This window comes from Muntiacus reevesi, chromosome 13 (genome assembly GCF_963930625.1).
Source record: "Muntiacus reevesi chromosome 13, mMunRee1.1, whole genome shotgun sequence".
In the NCBI taxonomy this organism is placed as follows: domain Eukaryota; kingdom Metazoa; phylum Chordata; class Mammalia; order Artiodactyla; family Cervidae; genus Muntiacus; species Muntiacus reevesi.
This window is the reverse complement of record NC_089261.1, coordinates 20,421,105-20,442,478: the sequence shown is the minus strand read 5'-3', so window position 1 is coordinate 20,442,478 and position 21,374 is coordinate 20,421,105. Positions and strand designations below refer to the sequence as shown.

Below are 21,374 nucleotides of genomic sequence, written 5' to 3'. Positions count from 1 at the left end.
GAAGACAGTTTTACGGAACATCATATTCTTGAACATACTTGAAAAAGTTTCAATTAAAAGGCATAGAATTTTATGTCTAGAAGTCTTTTTAAAAAAATGTCTATTTGTTTAGTTGTACTGGGTCTTAGTTGTGGCATGTGGGATCTAGTTCCCTGACCAGGAATTGAACCCCGTCCCCCTGCATTGGGAGCATGGAGTCTTAGCCACTGGACCACCAGGGAAGTCCCAAATTTTCTATCTAGAAGTCTTATTCAATGAAGAGTCTATCTTAATTTCATTTCTTCAGTGTAAGGCAGCGGTCCCAACCTTTTTGGCACCAGGGACTGATTTCATGGAAGACAGTTTTTCTACACACCTGGCGGAGGGGTGGGTTTGGGGATGATTCAGTGCATTATGTTTATTGTGTACTTTATTTCTAATCTAATGCTGCCGCTGATCTGACAGGAGGCACTCATATGTGGCCCAGAGGTTAGGGATCCCTGGTGCACCGGTGCTGAAATCGTTGTCAAGTTCACTTCAGTATTTGATCCTGACAGTGTTACAGTATTTCTTCAGTTTTCCTCCCCATGTATCTTCCTGAGCCCATCAGGACCTTTCTGCTCGGGATTTAGGGATATGTAGAGAAAGCAAAGACTAGTCAGACTTAAAAGATAGGATGACAGTCATTGGCCCGAAATTGGCCACTGTCATCAGGGAGCAGGTACTCCAGCGGCCCGTGTCTGGCTCACGAGGGAAGCCTTCAGCAGTTTATAGGTGAGCCCGTGCCTTTGATTATCTTCAGCAACCTGTTCCTCATCTGTTCTCCATCTCCTCCTCTACCGTTTCCACTTAATGATTTTTATTTTATGAATTTCCACCCATAATGATCAGAGAGGCAGGAGGAGAGGGCATCTGATGCTTGCTTTTGTCATCTTTTTATGTGATTTATGCACTATTAAATATAAATCTTAGGTTTTCAGCCATTCTAGACAGGTGCCCACCATAATCTATTAAGTCCAACATTGTTTCTTCAAGTTCTTTCATAAAGACCTTCATTGGGCTTCCTTGAGGAAAGGAATCTTTTTGTTTTTTTCCCCTCCTCCACTGCTATATTCCATCTACACACCTAGAAAATTTCCTGGCATGGAACAGGAGTTCAGTAAGTATTGACTGATTAGAGATGTTGAGTTCTTTAGATTGTATGTATTAGGATAAAACCTGGTTCTTTTCAGAGAGGCCATAAAAAGAAAGCTTTACTGATAAGGCAAAGGATTGTGAAGAAATGGACTTATTTCAGTGCTATTTAGCCTTGTGGAAGTCAGTTCTAATTTTGGTGGAAATCAGTTCTAATTTTGGCATCCCCTTCTTCTCCTCAAAATCTTTCCTCTTTTAAGACCCCTTCAAATGCCAAACCTTCTATGAAGCCATCCACTGTTATACTTAACCCCTGTTAGAATTGTCTTTTTCACTTTTAATATTTTTTGTGCACACCTTTTAGCATATAGAGTCCTTGAGTTCTCGGATCATATGTGATTCAACTTGGTTTCCCCAGCCTTCCTTGGCACACATTAGAGATTAAAGTAGCTTATTAAGACTAAAACTTATATGCTTGAAAGGAAGTCATTGCCAAGGAATTCAAGACACTTTTATGAAGATGGTTTTTCAGAAATTCATGCTTGTCGCACTCTGAAAAATGATGGTTGATGTGCAGAGCTAGCTCTAACTCTTAAAAAAAAAAACTAGCCCCTATCTTTGGCAGATTATTATCTGTTCTATCTGAGAGTACCCACTGTCTTCTTAAAAAAACAGCGATAAAAACCCTCCACAAACAGAAACTCCAGTCTCCTTTTCTGTAAGGGTAAAGGGATGCTCAGATGCTCAGCACCCACTCTCAGCCAGCCAGGCCACTCTGCTCCCCAGACTTTGTGTGATTCACTCCTGCTGATCAGATCTCAGACTAGATGTCACCTCCTCCAGGAGGCCTTCCCTGACTGTTCTACCCAAAGGCATTATTTCTTCCACAGCACTTAGACCACCTGAAATGACTTGGTGTGTCTCTTAACTGTCTGCTTCTCTGCCTCTAGACTCTGAGCTCTACAAAGGCACAGACTATACTGTCTTCCTTTGTCCCCAGTTAAGAACAGTGCCTGGGACTAGTTCTGGAGTGGTTGGAACTCAAAAAAGATGTATAACAGAATAAATACATTATTTCATTTAATTCTCATTTGGGGAAGAAAAAACAATCAAGATAACACTATTTTTCCCCTTTACAGATAAAAAAACTCAGGTCATGTAACATCCTAAGATCGGGATATGCCCGGTAAATGGCAGACATTAAGAATTCCGGCTCCGTTTGCCAGTTCACGCTAAATATTTAATCAGTGGTTGGTGAGTGGATGCATGAGTGTATTTCTAGTGGAAATACCCCATTTCTGGCAAAATTTTAACTCTGTCTTTACCGTCGGGTAGAGTTTGCAAAGTCATCTTGCTTTCACAGGGAGTCTGGCTCTCTTTTCCTCCTTGCTGGAGCTTCCACCTCTGGTAACAAAAGAGTAGTCCTGGAACAGTGATGGTGGGGACTCCAACAGCAAATCTCCTCCTGTGTCAAGTTAATTGAGAATCTCTGTTGTGACTATTGGCCTAGTCCTGTCATTTCTAGGTGACCTCTCAGATGGGGGAATAGAGTCCATTTCAATGGGTCTGAGTTCACTAATGTTGTGCATGATATGGGGAAGCAATGAAATCAGACCTATGTTACAAATTCTGGGAAAAGGACTACTTTTTCCCCCCTTGTTTTTGCCTTCTTCCAATCTAAATTACAAATAAGGATTAAGTATTATCAGCTCATTGAGTTTTGATAGCATTATAAACAGTAGTGATGGATCAAGTATTAATACTTTTTACCTCCTTGCTGAAGAAAAAAAAAGAAAGATAAACGGAGCATCTCTTGAAGTATTGTGACTACTTTTGTTGCTTTTGACTCTTCTTTTCTAATTTATTTTCCTTAACTTAGGAGTTGTCTGCTTAAATATGAAACTGAATCTTTTCTGATCCTTTCGTCTGTTTGCAGTTGCCGCTCCAATAGAAAAAACAATATCCAGTGAAAAAGCATCAAGCACTCCATCCTCTGAGACACAAGAGGAGTTTGTGGATGACTTTCGAGTTGGGGAGCGAGTTTGGGTGAATGGGAATAAGCCTGGATTTATCCAGTTCCTGGGAGAAACCCAGTTTGCACCAGGCCAGTGGGCCGGGATCGTTTTGCATGAGCCCATAGGCAAGAACGATGGCTCAGTAGCAGGAGTTCGGTACTTCCAGTGTGAGCCTCTAAAGGGGATATTTACCCGACCTTCAAAGTTGACAAGGAAGGTGCAGGCAGAGGATGAAGCTGATGGCCCACAGACGACTCACGCTTCCAGGGCGACTTCGCCTCTGTCCACTTCAGCAGTCAGCATGGCGTCCTCGTCCCCAGCCACCCCCTCAAATATTCCCCACAAATCGTCCCAACTAACTGCAAAGGAACCTTCAGCTACATCTCAGATCAGCAACCTTAAGAAAACCACCAGCGAATCTATCTCCAACCTTACAGAGGCCGGCTCAATCAAGACAGGAGAGAGAGAACTCAAAATCGGAGACCGAGTATTGGTGAGTGTAGAAACCTTCCGAGATCGTCGTGTTGACTTGAGAGATAATCACTGGCGAGGGGATGAAATACACAAGTGTGGGCTCAGAATCTGTTCTGTTCACTCAGTTCTAGAGAAAATAATCAGGTTTTCTGGTTCCGTTTGTGTGAATATGCAACAGATTAGAAACTGGCTATGTAGTTTGTACATAGGGTAAGCATAGGTTTGCAGTGATCAACCTAGTTTTGTCTTCCAGTTTAGCTAAAAGAATATTGAATTTTTAGCTTGTAAATATTAAGATAGCTTTATTTGACAAAACAAACTGAGAGGTGGACTGAGATGTTTTTTAACAAAGGGTTTTTTTTTCCTCTCTGGTTTTTAATTTTTGCTTTCAGAGTAATATGTGGATAAATATGAGATCCTGTCTCCTTGAGTGTCTTGGAAAACTCAGACATCACAGGATGTTATTTCAGAACTTCTGTGCCTTTTAAACAATCAGATTTAGGTCCAATAAAAGGAAGGAGATGTTCACTAGGTTCTGTTGTGCTAAAAAAGCAGGAAATACAATGTATACGGTCTATATGCTGTACATTTGAGAATCCCCGAATTTGACACGATAATTGGTTTATTCTTTTTTTGTTTGTTTTACATAAGAGGCAGTATAGCACTGCTAAAAACACAAGGTGAGTCTAACTCTGCCTTTATGACCTGAACAAGTTATTTGACTTCTTAGTTTTCTTGTCTGTGAAAACAAGGTTGAATAATAGTGCTAACCTCTAGCATTATTGTGAGGGTTAAAGTAGATGTTGTTGCTGTTCAGTTGGTAAATCATGTTTGACTCTTTGTGACCCCATGGACTGCAGCACGCCAGGCCTCCCAGTTCCTAATTATCTCCCAGCGTTTGCTCAAGTTCATGTCTGTTGAGTCAGTGATGCTATCTAAACTTCTCATCATTAGATGATGCATATATAATTCTTAGCAGTCAGCACTCAAGAGATGGTAGCTGTTTTTCTCACTGAAAATTTAAAGCTTTACTCTTTTACTTTTTCAACACTTTTGTTAAGTTCACGGCATAACATTTGTCTGAAGCCTTTGACCCTGTGCTCTTTCAATATCGTTTATATCTGTTCAACTGCTTTAAAAAAAAAAAAGGAAAAGAAACATGGCTGTTAGTCTTTGAAGTATCCCATGATTTCATTTAATGTTTTAGCAGTGGATCCTTTATTTTTTTTTAATTAAAAAAATTTATTTTTGGCTGGGCTGTAACAACCTTTGGGATCTTAGTTCCCTGACCAGGGGTCGAACCTGGACCCTCAGCAGGTGAGCAGTCCTAACCACTGGCCCACCAGGGAATTCTGTTTCAGCAGTGAATGGAGTAGCACCACAGAACTGATGAGAAAATAGGCTTTAAGAAGTATAGTCACTTGCCCAAGCTTGTGCAACCTTAAGAGTGATGTTTCTGCAATTCAAGTTTAGGTGTTTTTACTCTAGAACCTGTTGTGTAGAGTTGATGTCAGATAGCGTAATTTTGAAATAGGCAGTTTTTGTGATTATCTTGTCCTACAAACAAGGACATACAGTGCGTTGAAGGCAGGTTTTAGATTTAGAATTCAGGACTTCTACTTCCCAGTCCTGTAGCATCCATGAGTAGCATTCTGTGAATTCACAAGTCCCCTCATACTTGTGGCAGCCCTTTATACCTATTACCTTCAAGGAGTTCCTTCTGAATCTGTTAGTTTCAAGGTTAGTGGTTCCTTCTTCCAGTTATAATAGTCATGAGCTTTAGCAGTTGATGTTTCAGAATTTAGAGCATCATTTCAGACATCAGTGCTTACCAAGGCTCAATCTGTAACTTGTTTGTTTGGCATGTACTCACTTCTTTGGGGCTTTCCTGGTGGCTCAGAAGGTAAAGAATCTGCCTGCAATGCAGGAGGCTCAGATTCAATCCCTGGGTGGGTAAGATCCCCTGGAGGAGGGCATGGCAACCCACTCCAGTATTCTTGCCTGGAGAATCCCATGGACAGAGGAGCCTGGTAGGCTACAATCCATGGGGTCACAGTCAGTCAGACACAACTGAGTGAGTAATACAGTTACAGTTCACTTCTGTACCAGCTTTGAGTTTGTCCCAGCTGCAGTTTTGTTGCACTGGAGGTTGTTTGATGCTTGTGTGTTTAGTTGATCAGTTGTGTCCAGCTCTCTGTGACCCCATGGACTGTAGCTCACCAGGCTCCTCTGCCCATGAAACTTTTCCAGGCAAGAATATTGGAGTGGGTTGTGGTTTCCTTCTCCCAGGGATCTTCCCGACTCAGGGGTCAAACCCAGGTCTCCTGCATTGCAGGCAAATTCTTTACCATCTGAGCCACCAGGGTAGCCCTGGGTTCTCCCTCTGCTGTTAGCAAAAGAGGATTTGGCTCCGAGTTTCCCAAATTCCCCTGCTCAAAAGAGGGGAACGCCACGATCTGTATGTTATTAATTTTAATTATGTGTTGAGCCCATGGGTAGGGCCAAATGAGAGTTGGGGCAGTTGGTCAAGGAGTCTGTCTTGAAAACTGGTCATGAGTAAGACTAGTCTGCTTCCAAGACCAGAGTCTTGGCTAAACTTTTTGATCTTAGTGCTCTATAAGAGTATGACTCTTGCAATTAAATATTCTGCACTTTTATCAGTCTCAGGTGGTTCTTCTTTTTTTTTGTTTGGTTCCTATTAAATGTTTAAACAGTTACAAATAGATTTTATTTTTGTTTAAAAAAGTATTTATTCATTTGACTGCACCAATGCACCAAGTCTTAATTGTGGCATGTGGCATCTAATTCCCTGACCAGGGATCAAACTTGGGCCCCCTGCGTTAGGAATGTGGAGTCCTAGTTACTGGACCATCAGGGAAGTCCCTGTCTTTTGTTTTAAAAAGTAAATAAGTAAATGCTGTGTGACACGCAGATGGCTTTCAGTTTTCTGTGTTGTCAGCCCCTCGGGGAGTCCCTCCCATTCTCGCTGCTCTGACATGTATCCATCACCTCCATCTTAATTTTAAGCTAATCCTCCATTTTATTTAACTTGGATCTGTTTTGTTCCTTAAGCAGCTGTATGAAGGTGTTCTTTATGCATCCAAATATTCAATGATTTTTCATAAGTGTACACTGTTATGCAGTCACTATAATCCAGTTTTAGAATATTTGCTTCCCCTGGGAAGTTCCTCCTGCCAGTCTGCAAGTCGTTCTCCACTGCACCTTCAGCCCCAGGCAATCAATGATCCATTTTCTATCTCTGCACATTTGCCTTTCATAGCTATTTCCTATTTTTGGTGTTCAGTCAGTTGTGTCCGACTCTTTGTGACCCCCACGGACAGCAGCATGCCAGGCTTCCCTGTCCTTCACCATCTCCCAGAGCTTGCTCAAACTCAATGTCCATTGAGTTGGTGATGCCATCAACCATCTCATCCCCTGTCGTCCCCTTTTCCTCCTGCCTTCTATCTTTCCCAGCATCAGGGTCTTTTCTAAAGAGTCGGCTCTTGGCATCAGGTGACCAAAGTATTGGAGCTTCAGCATCAGTCCTTCTAATGAATATTCCGGATTGATTTCCTTTAGGATTGACTGGTTTGGTCCCCTTGCAGTCCAAGGGACTCTCAAGTGTCTTCTCCAACACCACAGTTCAGAAGCATCAATTCTTTGGTGCTGTATAGTCCATGGAATTCTCCAGGCCAAAAATCGTGAAGTGGGTAGCTGTTCTCTTCTCCATGGGATCTTCCCAATCCAGGGACTGAACCCAGGCCTCCCACATTGCAGGCGGACTCTTTACCAGCTAAGCCACCAGGGAAGCCCAAGAATACTGGAGTGTGTAACCTATCCCTTCTCCAATGGATCTTCCCATCCCCGGAGTCGAGCCAGGGTCTCGGATTGTAGGTGGATTCTTTACCAGCTGAGCTACCAGAGAATCCTATATTTCCTATAAATGCCCCCAAATCTTACGTAGTTTTGTAATGCCTGGTTTCTTTCATTCAGCAGAGTGTTTGAGGTTCATCATGTAGTTCATTGCTTTTTATGACTGATGATACTCCATTTTAGGGTTATACCACATCTTATTTATCTGCTCACCTATTTAGTTTTAATGAATTAAACCATTTTATGGGGGTATAATTGCTTTCCAGTGTAGTGTTAGTTCCTGCTGCACAGCAGCGTGACTCAGCTGTGTGTATACATGTGCCCGCTCCCTCGTGAGCCCCCGGCCGTCCCTGCCCTCCCCTCGGTCATCGCAGCACCAGACTGAGCCCCCTGAGCCCGCAGCAGCTTCCCGCGCGCCGTCCCTTTGACCCGTGTCAGGGTGCAGGTGTCAGTGCTCATCTCCCAGCTCACCCTTCCCTCCGCTCACCCCTGTGTCCGCAAGGCTGTTTTCTATGTCTGTGTATCTGTTTCTGACCCTCAAGTAGATTTGTCTATTCCCTTAAGCGAATTCTTGCTTAGATTTAAAATGTCATGTGTTTGGTGCTTATAATCTTATATTGAAAAGCAGTTCTATGCTCACTCTCTGTGGTAACACGTTAATTTCCCCACACACAATTTTTCTTTCTTGTTTCTTGGTATTTTTGGGGTCCTGTCCTGAAGGAATTAATATGTTTTTCAGAAGGAAAGATTAGTTTCAAGAGCTAGAAGTGCAAGTCAAGCATAACTTCTAAGTGGCATCTTCCTCATTATGTCATCTTTGGTTTACCAGTTTGTTCTAGGGAGAATTAAAGTATAAGAGAATGTCCGTCATCTGCTCTTTCAATTTTTTAAGAGAACTTACTTACCGTCATATTTTGTAGATAGGGAGACTCAAAATGATGAAAAGGAAACAGTGGTAGGAAGGTTCTATTTATTTCGCCTAGAGAAAATAAGATGGCTAAACAGCTGTATTTAACACCCCGCAGCTCATCCAGTGAGTACACTTGAGTGTCTGCCGTGTGTGTGCCAGGCAGTGTTCTAGGTGCTGTAGCCTTGGCAGTGACCAGAACCAGCCCCGTGTTCCCTAATGGATGTCCCACTGCATTAAAATAAACATCTCAGCTCCTTCCAGGGACCGCAGAGTCTGATGCTGTGGTCCCTGCCCACGCATCCAAGCTCAGCTCTCTCTGCTCGTCTCCTTTTTCACTCCACTCCAGCTACGCTGGCCTCCTTGCTGTCACCTCAGCACCCAGATTCATTCTCACTTTAGGGTTTGCTCTTTCTTCTGCTTGGAATGTTCTGCCCCCAGGTCTGTGCATGACCGATGTCTCAAAGTCCTTGAGCCTTGACTCAGATGTTACCTCGTTAAGGATCCTTTCCCCGTCACCCAAACTGAAGACCCTTCAAAACACTATCACCTCACCCTGCTGTGTGTTTTTCATAGCCCTCTATGTATTGAAAATGATCTCATTTATTTATTTGTTCATTGTCCAGTTCCCCAGACCAGAATTTAGACTTTGTGAAAGTCTCGAAACTCTCTGTCTCATTCACTGCTTTATGCTCAGCACTTAGAACAATGCCTGGCACGCAGTAGGTACTCATAAAACTTTGTCAAAAGAATCAGAGGGTTGGGACTTCCCTGGCAGTCCAGTGGTTTGGACTCCATAGTTCCACTGCAAGGGGTATGGGTTTGATCCCTGGTCGGAGAACTAAGATCCCACATGTGGCCAAAAACTAGAAATGAAAAAAAGAGTGTTTTAAATACTGTTGTCACATGACACCCTTAGAGGGCAGGAGTAAGACTGTAATGTATGATGGGAGATGCAGTTAGGACCCAAGGATAAAAACTGGGCCAGGCGGACCTTACCTGTCTTGTAGGAATTTGTCGCCGTAGGGCTGCCCAAAGCTGGATTGTTCTCTAGCTGAGGTGACGTAAAATACTGACCAGTCATCTCACAGGTGATTAAGTGTTAAGTCAGGGCTAAATTTGTATTGGTAAATACCAGTTAGCCATGTTTACCTTTTTAAATTAAGCTGCTTAAATTAACGACCTGGCAGCTAAGCAGCCACCTCACAGAATTCTGTTGCTCAGAGAGCCCCGTGGAACAGTCCTGCATTTCCACTCATTGGACATTTTATAGCTTTATAAACTGAGGCACAGTGAGGTTAAATGGCTTGTTTGGAACTTGATGAATACATGGGAGGGTTGAGAGAGGATTCAAGGTTTTCCATTTCCATTCATTAGCCCTGCAGAATTTATTGGAGTTCTTATTTTTCCTAAGAGTTTTCAAGGAGGGTGTTTGTCTCTGGTCTCACAGCATTTTGTAGAAACTCCAAGTGCTTATCACTTTTTGCTGGAATTGTTTGTTTGGACTTCTCTCTGTCAGGGTCAACACTTCTCTTGGTTTATATTTGTATCCGAGGGCCCAGGCATGCAAGATATATATGTTGAATGACTGAATGAGAATTTAAAAATCTGACATTTGATAAAGCATGAGCACAGGTAGGTTTTCCTTTAGCCAAGTTTCTAGTTTGAGTTAAGAGGTACAGTTTGAATTAATTAGAGGTCCCCAGTAGTGACCTCTAATTTAGACTTAGGTTGACCACAGTATTAGGAGTCATATATGTGTGTACATGCCATATAGATGACTCCTAACACGTGTCTGTGTGTATATGTATGTGTATATATATATGACTCTTGACACACACACACATATATATTCCAGAACTAAAGAAAATGAATGGTAGCCATTTGTGTTTGCCTATTTTTTATTTCAATGTTCTTAATTTTTTTTAAAAATAATCTTGTTATCTACCTCTGAGACATAGATTTGAAAATTGTGGCTTATACTTAATGTAAATGCACATACTCTAATACTTTTGAGTTCTCTTCAACACATGAGAAATAAAACTTAGCTTTAGAAAATCTTGTTTAGATGCTTAGAAAAGAAATTGTAAAATGATTAAGTGGAAGAGAGAGTGATTTAGGACTTCATGTGACTTTCTGTCTCTGTTGAGGATATTTCGAATAACCACTGAGGATCTTTTATAGGGGAAAAGAAAGCATTTCATCTGTCATATGAGTCAAGAATTCCAGGTTAGGGGAGAGGGAAAAGGATACGAAAGCTGTCCATTCTAGGAAACAGTAATCATCTTTTTGAAACAAACTTTGTGGCATTCAGGGTAGACATATAGTCTGTTACCTGCATTTAGAGGAAACGTTGCTGATCTATTGTTTGTGGTAATTTGCTATAAAGCTTCTGAACTGAGTGAAGCGGTGGTTTGTCTGGAGAATTTGCTGGTTCGTTTAACAAGCCCAGAGCCTGTCTGACACCTCTTGGAAAAACAGTGGTCATGACAGTAACTTAGACTCACCCTCAAAGAATCCAGCACATTATCTGGAGAGATTGCCTCATCTTTAACTAATGTGCTGTGTTCTGCTCATGTGATGTTGGTTAGTCTGCTGCTTAGGAAGCTGTGGAATAAGAGGACCGATGAAACAGAGGCCAGTTCTATGCAGGTTGCTATTCATACATTCCATGGTTACCAAGAAGTGTGTTAAAAAGTCCGGTTTGCCAGATCTGGAACTAATACTCTCTGTAGCATGGACACACTGGCTGCTGATATATGTCAGACTCCTACCCTATCTGTCAGACACTGCACAAGGCAGTTTTATGTGGGTGATTTTATTTAATCCTCACAACAGTCCTATAATTATCCCCATGTTACATATGAGGAAACTTAAGATTTAGAAATTAAACGATTTGACTCATCCGTAGACAGAGCTGGCATGTGAATCTATCCAGTTCTGAGCCCGTGCTCACTTAACCTGTGTTAGCATAGCTCTTCCTCTGCTCACTTCTGAGCCATCAAATTCAACCTCAAGCCGCGGCATACCTTTTCCTTTCATTGGTTTACGTGGGGAGGTGGCCTTTGCTGTGTAGTTCCCTACGGAGAAGTCTCCTTTCATTTCTTCAGCAAGCGTTTGCCGAGTGCTCCTCCGCTCTGCTGTGCGCTGTGGGTGGCAGCGCTGGACACAGCGGCTCCTGCGAGGAGTCTTCTCCAACCTCCAGCTTCATCTTTCCTCAGTGACGCCTGTCATGACACCAGACCCGCCCTCTGTCACCCTTCACATTCCCTTCCTGCCTGCAGTACCTTCAACCATAACTGCTTTGGGTCCTCAAATCAGACTCAGAGAGTTTTTTTCAGAGAAAAAGTATACACAGTGGCTTTGAGGCTTTAATATTTTTCATCCTCAACAAAGGTTAACTAGAGCTGGAAAAAAACGCGTGTCATCCCGAACTCTTAGGAAGCTGTGTTTGGAGAAAAACTGGAAACAAATAGCTTTGGTATTAAAAAGCAAATTAGGGAATTCTCTGGTGGTCCAGTGGTTAGGACACTGCGCTTTCACTGCCAAGGGTCTGGGTTTGATCCCCCTGGTCAGGGAACTGAGATCCCACAAGTCGTGGACTGCAGCCAAAGAAAACTAATTTTTTTTAAAAAAAAGCAAATTAGTATTGATCTTAAGACATTAGGAACGGGAGAGTAATAAACCCCAAGGAAGTAAGAGAAAGGAAGTAGTGAGATAAAGAATGAATTAAATAAAATAGAGAACATTAAAAACAAAAAGGAAAAACTGAAAAGCCGGTTCTTTGTGAAGGTTGATTAAATAAGTTATCTTCCCAAGGTAATCTACATTTAACATAGTCCCCCTGGACTCTTTTTAAATTAACCAAAATGACTTTTAAATTTATTAAATAAATAAACCTACATAACCTAAATGTCTCCCAGTAAGGACTGATTTAATAAACTGAAGTGAATCCATGCCGTGGAACAACATGCGACTGTAAACACAAGCAGGACGTTCTCTGTGTCTTGATGTGGAATAAAGCAAGGTGCGGGACAGCACGTATAGTACACTGGCCTTAATGTAATAGTGAAAGGGAGGAGTAAAAATGCGAATCAACATTTGCTTTTAGATCATGAAGAAATGTTGGCATGAAGAAATGCTGTACATCAATAGCAGAGGTTACCTGTGGTGGGGAGAGGGGGCAGATAGGGACAGAAGTCTAGGAAGAGAGGCTCTTCTCTAAATACATACCTTTTAAAATATTATTTTTGGCTGCACCCCGAGCATGTGGGATCGTAGTTCCCTGACCGGGGATTGAACCTGCGCCCCCTGCACTGGAAGGCAGTCTTAACCACTGGAGCTCCAGGCAAGTCCTGATGTATACTTAACATCTGAAAGCGTTTGAACCGTGAGAATGCATCATCTCTTCAAGAATTAATTTATTATAAAGAGTTACTTTTTTAATCAATAAGAAAAAAGGGAACATCCCAAACAAAAACTGAGTGAAGTCCGTATTGTGATACATCTCTATTGTGAAATACTAAACAGCTACCATAATATAGCAGGGAAAGTGAAATGTCAAAATGTCAACAGCAACTGTCCCTGGGTGTTGAGAATACACAAATAACATGTATTTTTTGTTTGTGATGTTCTCAGTGGCCTGCAGTGACTCACCACTTTTATAATTGGGGAATTTTTTTTTTTTAATTGAGAAAAAGGTGGCCAGGTTCCATCCCCAGTTGGGGAATTAAGATCCTGCAAGCCATGAGGCTCAGCCAAAATTAAAAAGAAAAAAAGAAGCTTAATTAAAAGTAAGAAAGATCAATATTCTGAAGAAGAGTAGTAAGGAAAACCAGCACTAGCAAATATGATACCGGTTGTGAAGTAGCAGTAATTAAAATGCTATGACAGTAGCACAGATACTGAATTTCTGAAACTGTAAAAAGACTCAGATCTATTCTGTCTCTTACATGAGAGAGAATGTGATAAGAATGAGTATCTGAAACAAAAGTAGTGGCAAAGGAAGGATTAGTAAATGGTGATGGGATAAAGTTTGCATGTTATATCACCAGCAGCTGGGACAAAGAGACATTTAAAAAAATTCAAAGCTTTGACCAGTTCATGTAAAATAAAATGTGACGAACTGTTATTTTATTTTATTTTATTTTTAAGAACTGTCATTTTAATAGTTGTGAAGCAATGAAGAGCCTCACAGTAGAAAATATCAATATTTTAAATATTTTGAAGAATTTATATTTCATGTGTGTGGATGTATGAATATTTGCCCTTAATATGTATATGTTATTGGTTTACATGGGTAATGATGTAAAGGAAGTTTGAGAAAATGAACACAGCCATTGTTACAGTGGATTATAGACAAATTTTGTTTTTCTTTTAGTAATGTAAGGGTTTTATTTTTTTTAGCAGATATTTATTTTGAAGCAGGAAACTCCTTCTGGAGTAACAATAATTATTACTATTGGCATGAAGTAATAGTAATAATAGCAGCTATTCCCTTTTTTTAAAGAATTCATTATTGGACAATTTCATTATTGGACTATACCAGGTATCAGATCACTCTAGCAACCGAAGTCACCCGGGTCACCTTTGCTGACCTTTGAAGAGAACTCTTTAAATAGTTGGAGAGGAGGTGAAGAGAAGAGCTGCCTACAGCAATGATGGAACACAGTATTCACGACTGGCTCTAAGTGCAAAGGATTCAGCTGTGGGATTTTGTTCACCTCTTCCTTTTACTGTTTCCTGCTTCCAGGTTGGTGGCACGAAGGCTGGTGTAGTCCGGTTTCTTGGGGAGACAGACTTTGCCAAGGGGGAGTGGTGCGGCGTGGAGTTGGATGAGCCTCTCGGGAAGAATGACGGGGCTGTTGCTGGAACAAGGTGCGTTTGCTGTTGGAATTTCCTCTCCCTCTTGCACGTAAAGATGTTCAAGCCAGCCCCACCCAGTGTGTGTAATAAAATGGCCATGAGCGTTTTGAAGAGCTACACTCCTAAGACTCATCTACTGATTTTCTCCTCCGCTAGGATTAGTCGTTCTCTCTTAGATGGTATCTCTGTCTTTTTCCCCACCTTGTTCTCTTTTTAAAAATTTCATGTGTGCGTGTGTGCTTTTAAAGAAAACAATTACTTACTTATTTTTTAAATTTTTGGCCGCACCCTGCAGCACATGGGATCTGTGGCATGTGGGATCTTAGTTCCTCAACCAGGGATCAAATCCACACTCCCTCTATTGGAAGACGGAGTCTTAACCGTTGGACCACCGGAGAAGCCCCCTGACTCTGTTTAGTGATATGTGCAGTGCATCTGAGTAGATTCTGAACAAGCACTGGGTTTATGTATCTGTTTGTTTTTGTTTTAGAGCAGTTTTCAGTTCACAGAAGAATTGAGAGGAAGATGCAGATAGCCCTTCTCAACCTCCTGCGCCAACTTGTACACAGGCCTCCCCTCATTGTCAATATCCAGAGGGATGCATTTATTACAGCTGATGATTTTAAGTATATAGGTGCTATGCACCAAATACAGTAATAATGCCTTGAGATTTTAAAAAATCTCTTAGTGCTGCGATGATTATGAAGCCATCGCGTTCATATTCTTGATATTAAGATGTTAAAATTCGCTAGAGTCGTAACGTCTCCAGGTGTCAGTCTGATAACTGACTAACCAGCTGATATTTCTCCACCTTTACTTGAGTGAATCTGCCAGCTAGGTGCTTGTTTGATTTCTTTTTCCCTTTGTTTAGCAAGGTTTTATTAAGTGGGATCACTGGGCTGCTGAACTCTTCTGCTGTGTGTTTATCAGATAGTAGAAATGACTTCCTCTTTACATAGAATCTTAGCAACAGACAAGTGAGTCCGTCTCTGCGTATCACACTGTTGTTTCCTCATGTGTCTTTGAAGACGTTACTGAAGTTATTTATCAGCCTGCACATCCAGTGAACACTGCAGGCTGGGTGCAGCACCCCAGCCGGTTGGTAGAATTCACAGCAAGCCAGTCACAAGTTTGAGTCAGGAGAGCCTCTTGGTTACAAGTTTTTCTTTCTTGTCATTAAGCCGCTTTTTGTTCCTGTCCTTAATTGTTGTCCCCTCAAGGTATTTTCAGTGTCAACCCAAATACGGCCTGTTTGCTCCGGTCCACAAAGTCACCAAGATTGGCTTCCCCTCCACCACGCCAGCCAAAGCCAAGGCCGCGGCGGTGAGGCGAGTGATGGCGACCACGCCCGCCAGCATGAAGCGCAGCCCATCCGCCTCCTCTCTCAGCTCCATGAGCTCCGTGGCCTCCTCCGTGAGCAGCAAGCCCAGCCGGACAGGACTGGTGAGCCTCCCTTCCTGTCTTTCTCTGCATTCCAGGCACGTCAGGTGCCCGCCACCCCCATCAGCACGCCTGCTTTGCTTCAGGAAAGGTTACACCTCCCCTCGCCCTTGTATGAAATGTTCCTTCGCTGTAGCTTGTGAATGTCCTTACACATTTTGCAACAAAAGAGAACCCAAACCTCTAGCACAAGTACAAGTTTGAAATAAAGAATTTTGAACAGCCCCTTTCAGACTCCTAAGACTGGGAGATACCACAGTGCCTGGTGAATCCATAGTAACAACTCCCTAGTCTAACCTATGAGATGATTGATTATTCTGATATTATTTTGGCATCCGGAAGACAGGAAAATTGGAGGGATCCCTTTCCCCAAGGACCTGGGTGTCTTTCTCTTTGTTGTCAGACTAGGAACTAAAAGTATTTTGAGAAAAGGCATGTTCTTAGAATTTTCATGTTGTGTTCATGCAGTCTCACCCACTGAAAACGGTTCAGTGGGTGTGGAGTGTTCCTGCCTCAGGCTCGAGGATGCAGAGAAGAACGTAGGCAACTGGAAAAGATGCCTGAAAGGCCCTGTTTTGTGTTGCCACCTCTCTCCATCTCCCCTTCCTACTCCCTCTGTCTTTCTCCCCCTTTCCTGCTTTGATCAGTAAGATAAAATCATCAGAATCAAAGTAGGCAGCATCTTGTTCTGTTTGTTAATGTCATGCTTTCTTAGGGCCAAAGCAGTGACTTTTTGGCTTTGCTTCCCCACCCCCACCCCCTGCCCTTTAGTTTGTTCGCTTGAAGTGAAGCAGATACTGTTCAAATTTGACATGACTGCGTGAGATTACACTCCAGACTGGATTCTGGGTCTCTGGTTCATGACAATGAACTGCAGACAAGAATTAGAATGTGAAGTGTTGCGATCGGGGAGTAAGGCTGCTGGCCCCTGATCTCGCTTGGCCTTCTTTCTGTTGACACTGGGCAGGGACGGGACCTTCTGGGGCATCTTTCTTTATGGCAGGGGCTACCCTCCTCTGCAGCCATTGGACTTCTTCCCCTTACGTTCAGGTGATACAGGTACCTGCTTGGACTCTGTCATTCTGCTCATATAAAAGCCTGCATCTTCAGCATGTAAATTACAAGTGAACTTGATAAGAAAAGCTTGACAAGAACTCTTAGAATGTCTGAGTGAAATGGAGGTGAAGAAAACCCTCTATTTGGATGAAGCCTTGTTCAGAGTCAGTCAACCAGCTCTAATGTGGAGATCGAGTTTATGTTTCAGGACATGAGTTTACATTCTCAGGACTAATTCAGGAGCAATTCCGTGGACATGTGTACTCTGGATTCCAAATACTCTCTTATTTGTTTATTTTTTTTTTGAGAAATTTTTATTATGTGACAATTGTGTCCATTTCTTTGGAGATTCCCCAAGCCCTTCCTGTCCCCCCAACCTCTCCTCTTATTTTTTAGACCAGTTCTGATTCCTCTTTGAAGAAAATTAGCAAAAGAGAAATGAGTCTCATTGCCTTTAAAAGCAGCTTATTTTTGTATCTCTTTATATCGAGTGGTTATAGTTTCTAAACCAGAAATCACCATAAATGAATATGTGAAAAACATAGGATAATCAAATGCATGATTTCCTAAAAATACAGCTCAGCAATATGATCCATTATAATATGTAAAAGAAGCTGAAAGATTCTTGAATGCAAAATGATCTTCTGACAGTATTTAGCACGGTTCCACAGAACCTTTAGAGTCTCTGTTATTTTTTCACAGTGCCCATAGGCCAAAAAAAATAGCTAACAGTTCTGTTTATTACGTATTTCAGTCCAAACAGCTTAATATTTATGTCCTCACGGTTTAGTAACTTTAAAAAAAAAAATGATACTCATTAACTGAAAGCAAAAATAGTATTTGTAATTCATTCTTAGATAACCACAATGAGTTACTATTAGGTTGCTCCTTGTGGGCATTGCACATCCTATCAAAGCTTGGACTCGTAGTGAACATTGCTACCCTCATTTTCTGTGCTACATTAATTTGGGCTTTTTGTCCTGGCAGTGGCCAAAACCAAGCTTTGGAGAGATGTGGCTGAAAGGATTGTAGTATCATTGTAAATACAATCCAAGGTTGAAGCTGAATTGCCTGCAGCTAGTAGTTTGCATAATGTCCAACAGGTGTCACTGTTCCCCTGCGAGTTAGCTGTAGCACCCTGGGGTGTGTCTCCCTGCAGGGTTTGGGAAGCTCAGATTTAGTGTATTCAGGAAGAAATGTTGGCTAAGACTCCATGCTCCCATTGCAAGGGCCCCGGGGTTTGATTCCTGGTTGGGGAACTAGATCCCATATGCCACAACTGAGGGTTGAAATGCCACGCTAAATATATTCACGTGCTGAAACAAATGAAGATCCTGCATGCCGCAATGAAGACCTGACACGGCCAAATAAATAATTCTTCTTTTTTTTTTTTAAAGGGATGAAATATTAGTACGAGAAAGTATAACCACATAGTGAAACTGGAAAGTCAAGGTCAGGTGGTTAAAAGAGAGAATAGGAAATCCCCCTCCCCCTCGTATGTTTAAGTAATTCAAGAAATTTCTCTCAGTAGAAACAGTGGCATTCTCCTCAAGCCAGAGATCGCTCAGTAAAGGGCCTCGGACAAACGCTGGCCAACAGTTTGCAGCCTCTTCTGGAGCCCCTCCCAGCCCCCCGGAGCCCAGCCTGGAAGAGTGTTATTCAGCTTGTCAAAATGACCTCTGAACTCTTTAACAGAAGGTTCTGTTCTCTGTGTTTTCACATGACAGTTAGGCACCTTGAGGAGGTGTCTGCTGCGTGAAACAGCAGAGATGAGAGCAGAAAGAGGTTTTCTCCACGCCTCCCCCCGCTGCTGTCTCTCCTTCAACTCCTGCTCTCCTCCCCCTTCCCCCTCTCATGCACTCTTTTTCTCTCTCCTTCCTCCCCCTACTTCTCTTTCTCCGTGAACTTCTCCTTTCCCCCTTTTCTACCCCCCCCCTCGCCCCATGCCCTTTCTTCCTTTCTCTTGTGTGTATACTTGCACACTCACTCACTCATTCACACATGCTTTGAAGGCACAACACAAGTTTCCTTTTCATCTCGTCCTTGTAAATCTTTCTGGGGACTGGAAATCAGGTCCTCACAGCTGGATCCCTGGGTGAAATCACCTCTGCCTTTCGTTCTAGAAGAAAAGTGAAGAAAATCTCACAAAGTTCCAAGTATGTAAACTATGTAATCAGTTGAAGGAAGGTTTGTGATTCCATGGGTGACATCATGGTCACATAATGGTGTGTAGAAGCTCAAGAAGTTGAAAAAAGTCTCATCCTAAAGTCTAAGGAACAGAAGATTGGCGAAACTGTCTTAATGAGAAGATAACTATTCATGAAGTCCAGGCAGAAATGGAGACTTGAGAAGCCTGTGACCTGGGTCCTGAGGGACTTTTCCACCCGGCCCCCTCAGCCCAGCTCAGGACACCTTTGATTTTGAGCCACAAACATCTTTCTGGTTTTTCTGTGGCCTCTTTACATTGGTGGGCTCTTTGTGACATTGACAGTCCCGAGGCATTGCCGTCTTGTTTCCACGATGGAAAACCTTTCCTAAGCCTGGGCAAGCCTGCGAGCCAGGGGCAGCGCTTTTACTTTGCCAAGGAGACGCCCGCCCTGCATGCACCGCCCCCTCCCTGCATCCCTCATAGCATCATCGCCCTTCACATCTTTAACTTTCCTTTGCAGTTCACCGAAACCTCCTCCCGTTACGCCAGGAAGCCCTCCGGCACCACCGCCCTCCAAGAGGCCCTGAAGGAGAAGCAGTAGCATATTGAGCAGCTGCTGGCCGAACGGGATCTAGAGAGGGCGGAGGTGGCCAAGGCCACGAGCCACGTGGGGGAGATAGAGCAGGAGCTCGCCCTGGCCCGGGACGGACATGACCAGGTGAAGTCTGGCCCTGACCTTGTGGCGGAGATGGTGACGGGTTCTAGGCTGATCTTGTTGCGGAGTCGGTGACGGTTTCTAAATTGAGGGAGGAGGCTGGGCAGCATACCTGGTGCTCGGAGCCAGGGAGCTGATCTCGAGCGTGCTGAAATGAGCATGGATGTCTTTCCCGGGCTTGTTTGAAAGCTGTGCCCTGGGTACCAGTTTGCATCATCATAAAGATGAAGTTCTGTTCTTCTTGAGTCTGCTGTGCTCTTTGGTCTTTACATCCAGGTCTCTTGGCCTGTCTGTTGTCAGATGAGCTTATACACTAGGACCTTAGTAGTGGTTACAACTCCTGTTTTGTAGGTTATGCTTTGTATGAGTTTCAGCTTCAAGAAAGATGAGAGTGGAGACTTCCCTGGTGGCCCAGTTGTTAAGACCTCGCCTTCCAATGCAGGGGGTACAGGTTCAATCCTTTGTTGGGGAGCTAAGATCCCCTACTTGTGACCGAAAAACAAAAACAAAAAAACACACCAAAACATAAAACCAATAAAACCAGTATTTTAACAAATTCAGTAAAGACTTTAAAAATGGTCCACGTTGAAAAATCTTTTGAAAAGAGATGAGAGTTGTTTTAGCATTACCCCCACTTGCTTTAATGGTGTGGTTTTTCATCTTCCGGCTCCCAGAAGTCCTGCCAAGAATAACCTGTTAATAAGAGATCATAGAAAGCACTTTAATGTGACAAGGTTTTTGACTGATGCCTACCCACAGTTGTACCACTTAACTGTAGCACTTTGGAGGCACGTCTGGGTCAGGAGGAGTCCACTCACTAACACCCTTGCCTTTCCCAGCACGTCCTGGAATTGGAGGCCAAGATGAACCAGCTGAGAAGGATGGTGAGAGTTGCTGACAGGGAGAAGGTGGAACTTCTCAACCAACTTGAAGAGGAGAAAAGGTGATCCCAAAACCTGCTCTCCTTTTTAAACCACCTTAGGGAGAGCTTTCCCATCCACAGCCTTGTTGGTGTCAAACCCTGAGAACCAGAGGACTCACTGTGTATTCAGTGGAGATAGGATTCCCCATACTGTGTGAGGAAGGTTTGCTTTGACTTGGCTTTCTTGAGAAGTTTGGAACCAGATAAATGTGCCCTGATTCATTGAACAGCTGTTTATTGAGCACCTACTGTGTGCCAGACATCTTCTATAGAGGATGGCCTGAGTCAGTTAATTCAAACCCAGTTTCCACCTGAGGCATTCCTGGAGAGGGGATTTTTTTTTTCCTGGGCCCAGTTACCTGGTCTTTATGAAACATTGTCCAAGTATCTGATGAAATTATGTGTGTTGGGGAACGGGTAGTGACAGAGGGGCCTTGACCTCGAGAAACTCACTGCCTTTATAGGAAATTAGAACTCTCAGCTAGAGAACTCTCCAGGGCAGGATGAAATCCAGTGCTGAGAAAAAGAAGGCAAGCTTGCTTCTCATAGAAGGTCTTTTGAGGCCATGAGCAAACAAGATCTCCAGGAAAGGTGTCTGCATGGAATCGGTTGACTGTCTCTGGGTTATGGGACGTTTGTCCTCAGTTGCACTTAATGCCATCTGCTGTCAGTCTGATCACAGTGATGTAACTCAGGGGTCTCTAGGATGACCAAGTGTTCAGGACGGTCACAAACACTGGCTGTGGTGGGAGGTACGGGGTGGAGGGGTGGGTCATACATTCAGTGCTTCACTGAGGAGATGACTGGCCACTGGGGAGAGGAGCACTACAACAGGAAGTTCTCCT

General features: G+C 43.0%; 1 protein-coding gene across 1 annotated transcript in view; it reads left to right on the top strand.

Annotated features, from left to right (window-relative positions):
* The first annotated feature begins 19,480 nt into the window (after nt 1-19,480).
* LOC136146114 (CAP-Gly domain-containing linker protein 1-like) overlaps nt 19,481-21,374 on the top strand; it is a 66,560-nt gene continuing 64,666 nt past the window's right edge. Inside the window, exons 1-2 of the mRNA XM_065905012.1 lie at nt 19,481-19,610; nt 20,447-20,550. Of these exons, the coding sequence (XP_065761084.1) occupies nt 20,471-20,550 (80 nt within the window). The 5' untranslated portion in view covers nt 19,481-19,610; nt 20,447-20,470. The remainder of the gene's footprint in view (nt 19,611-20,446; nt 20,551-21,374) is intronic.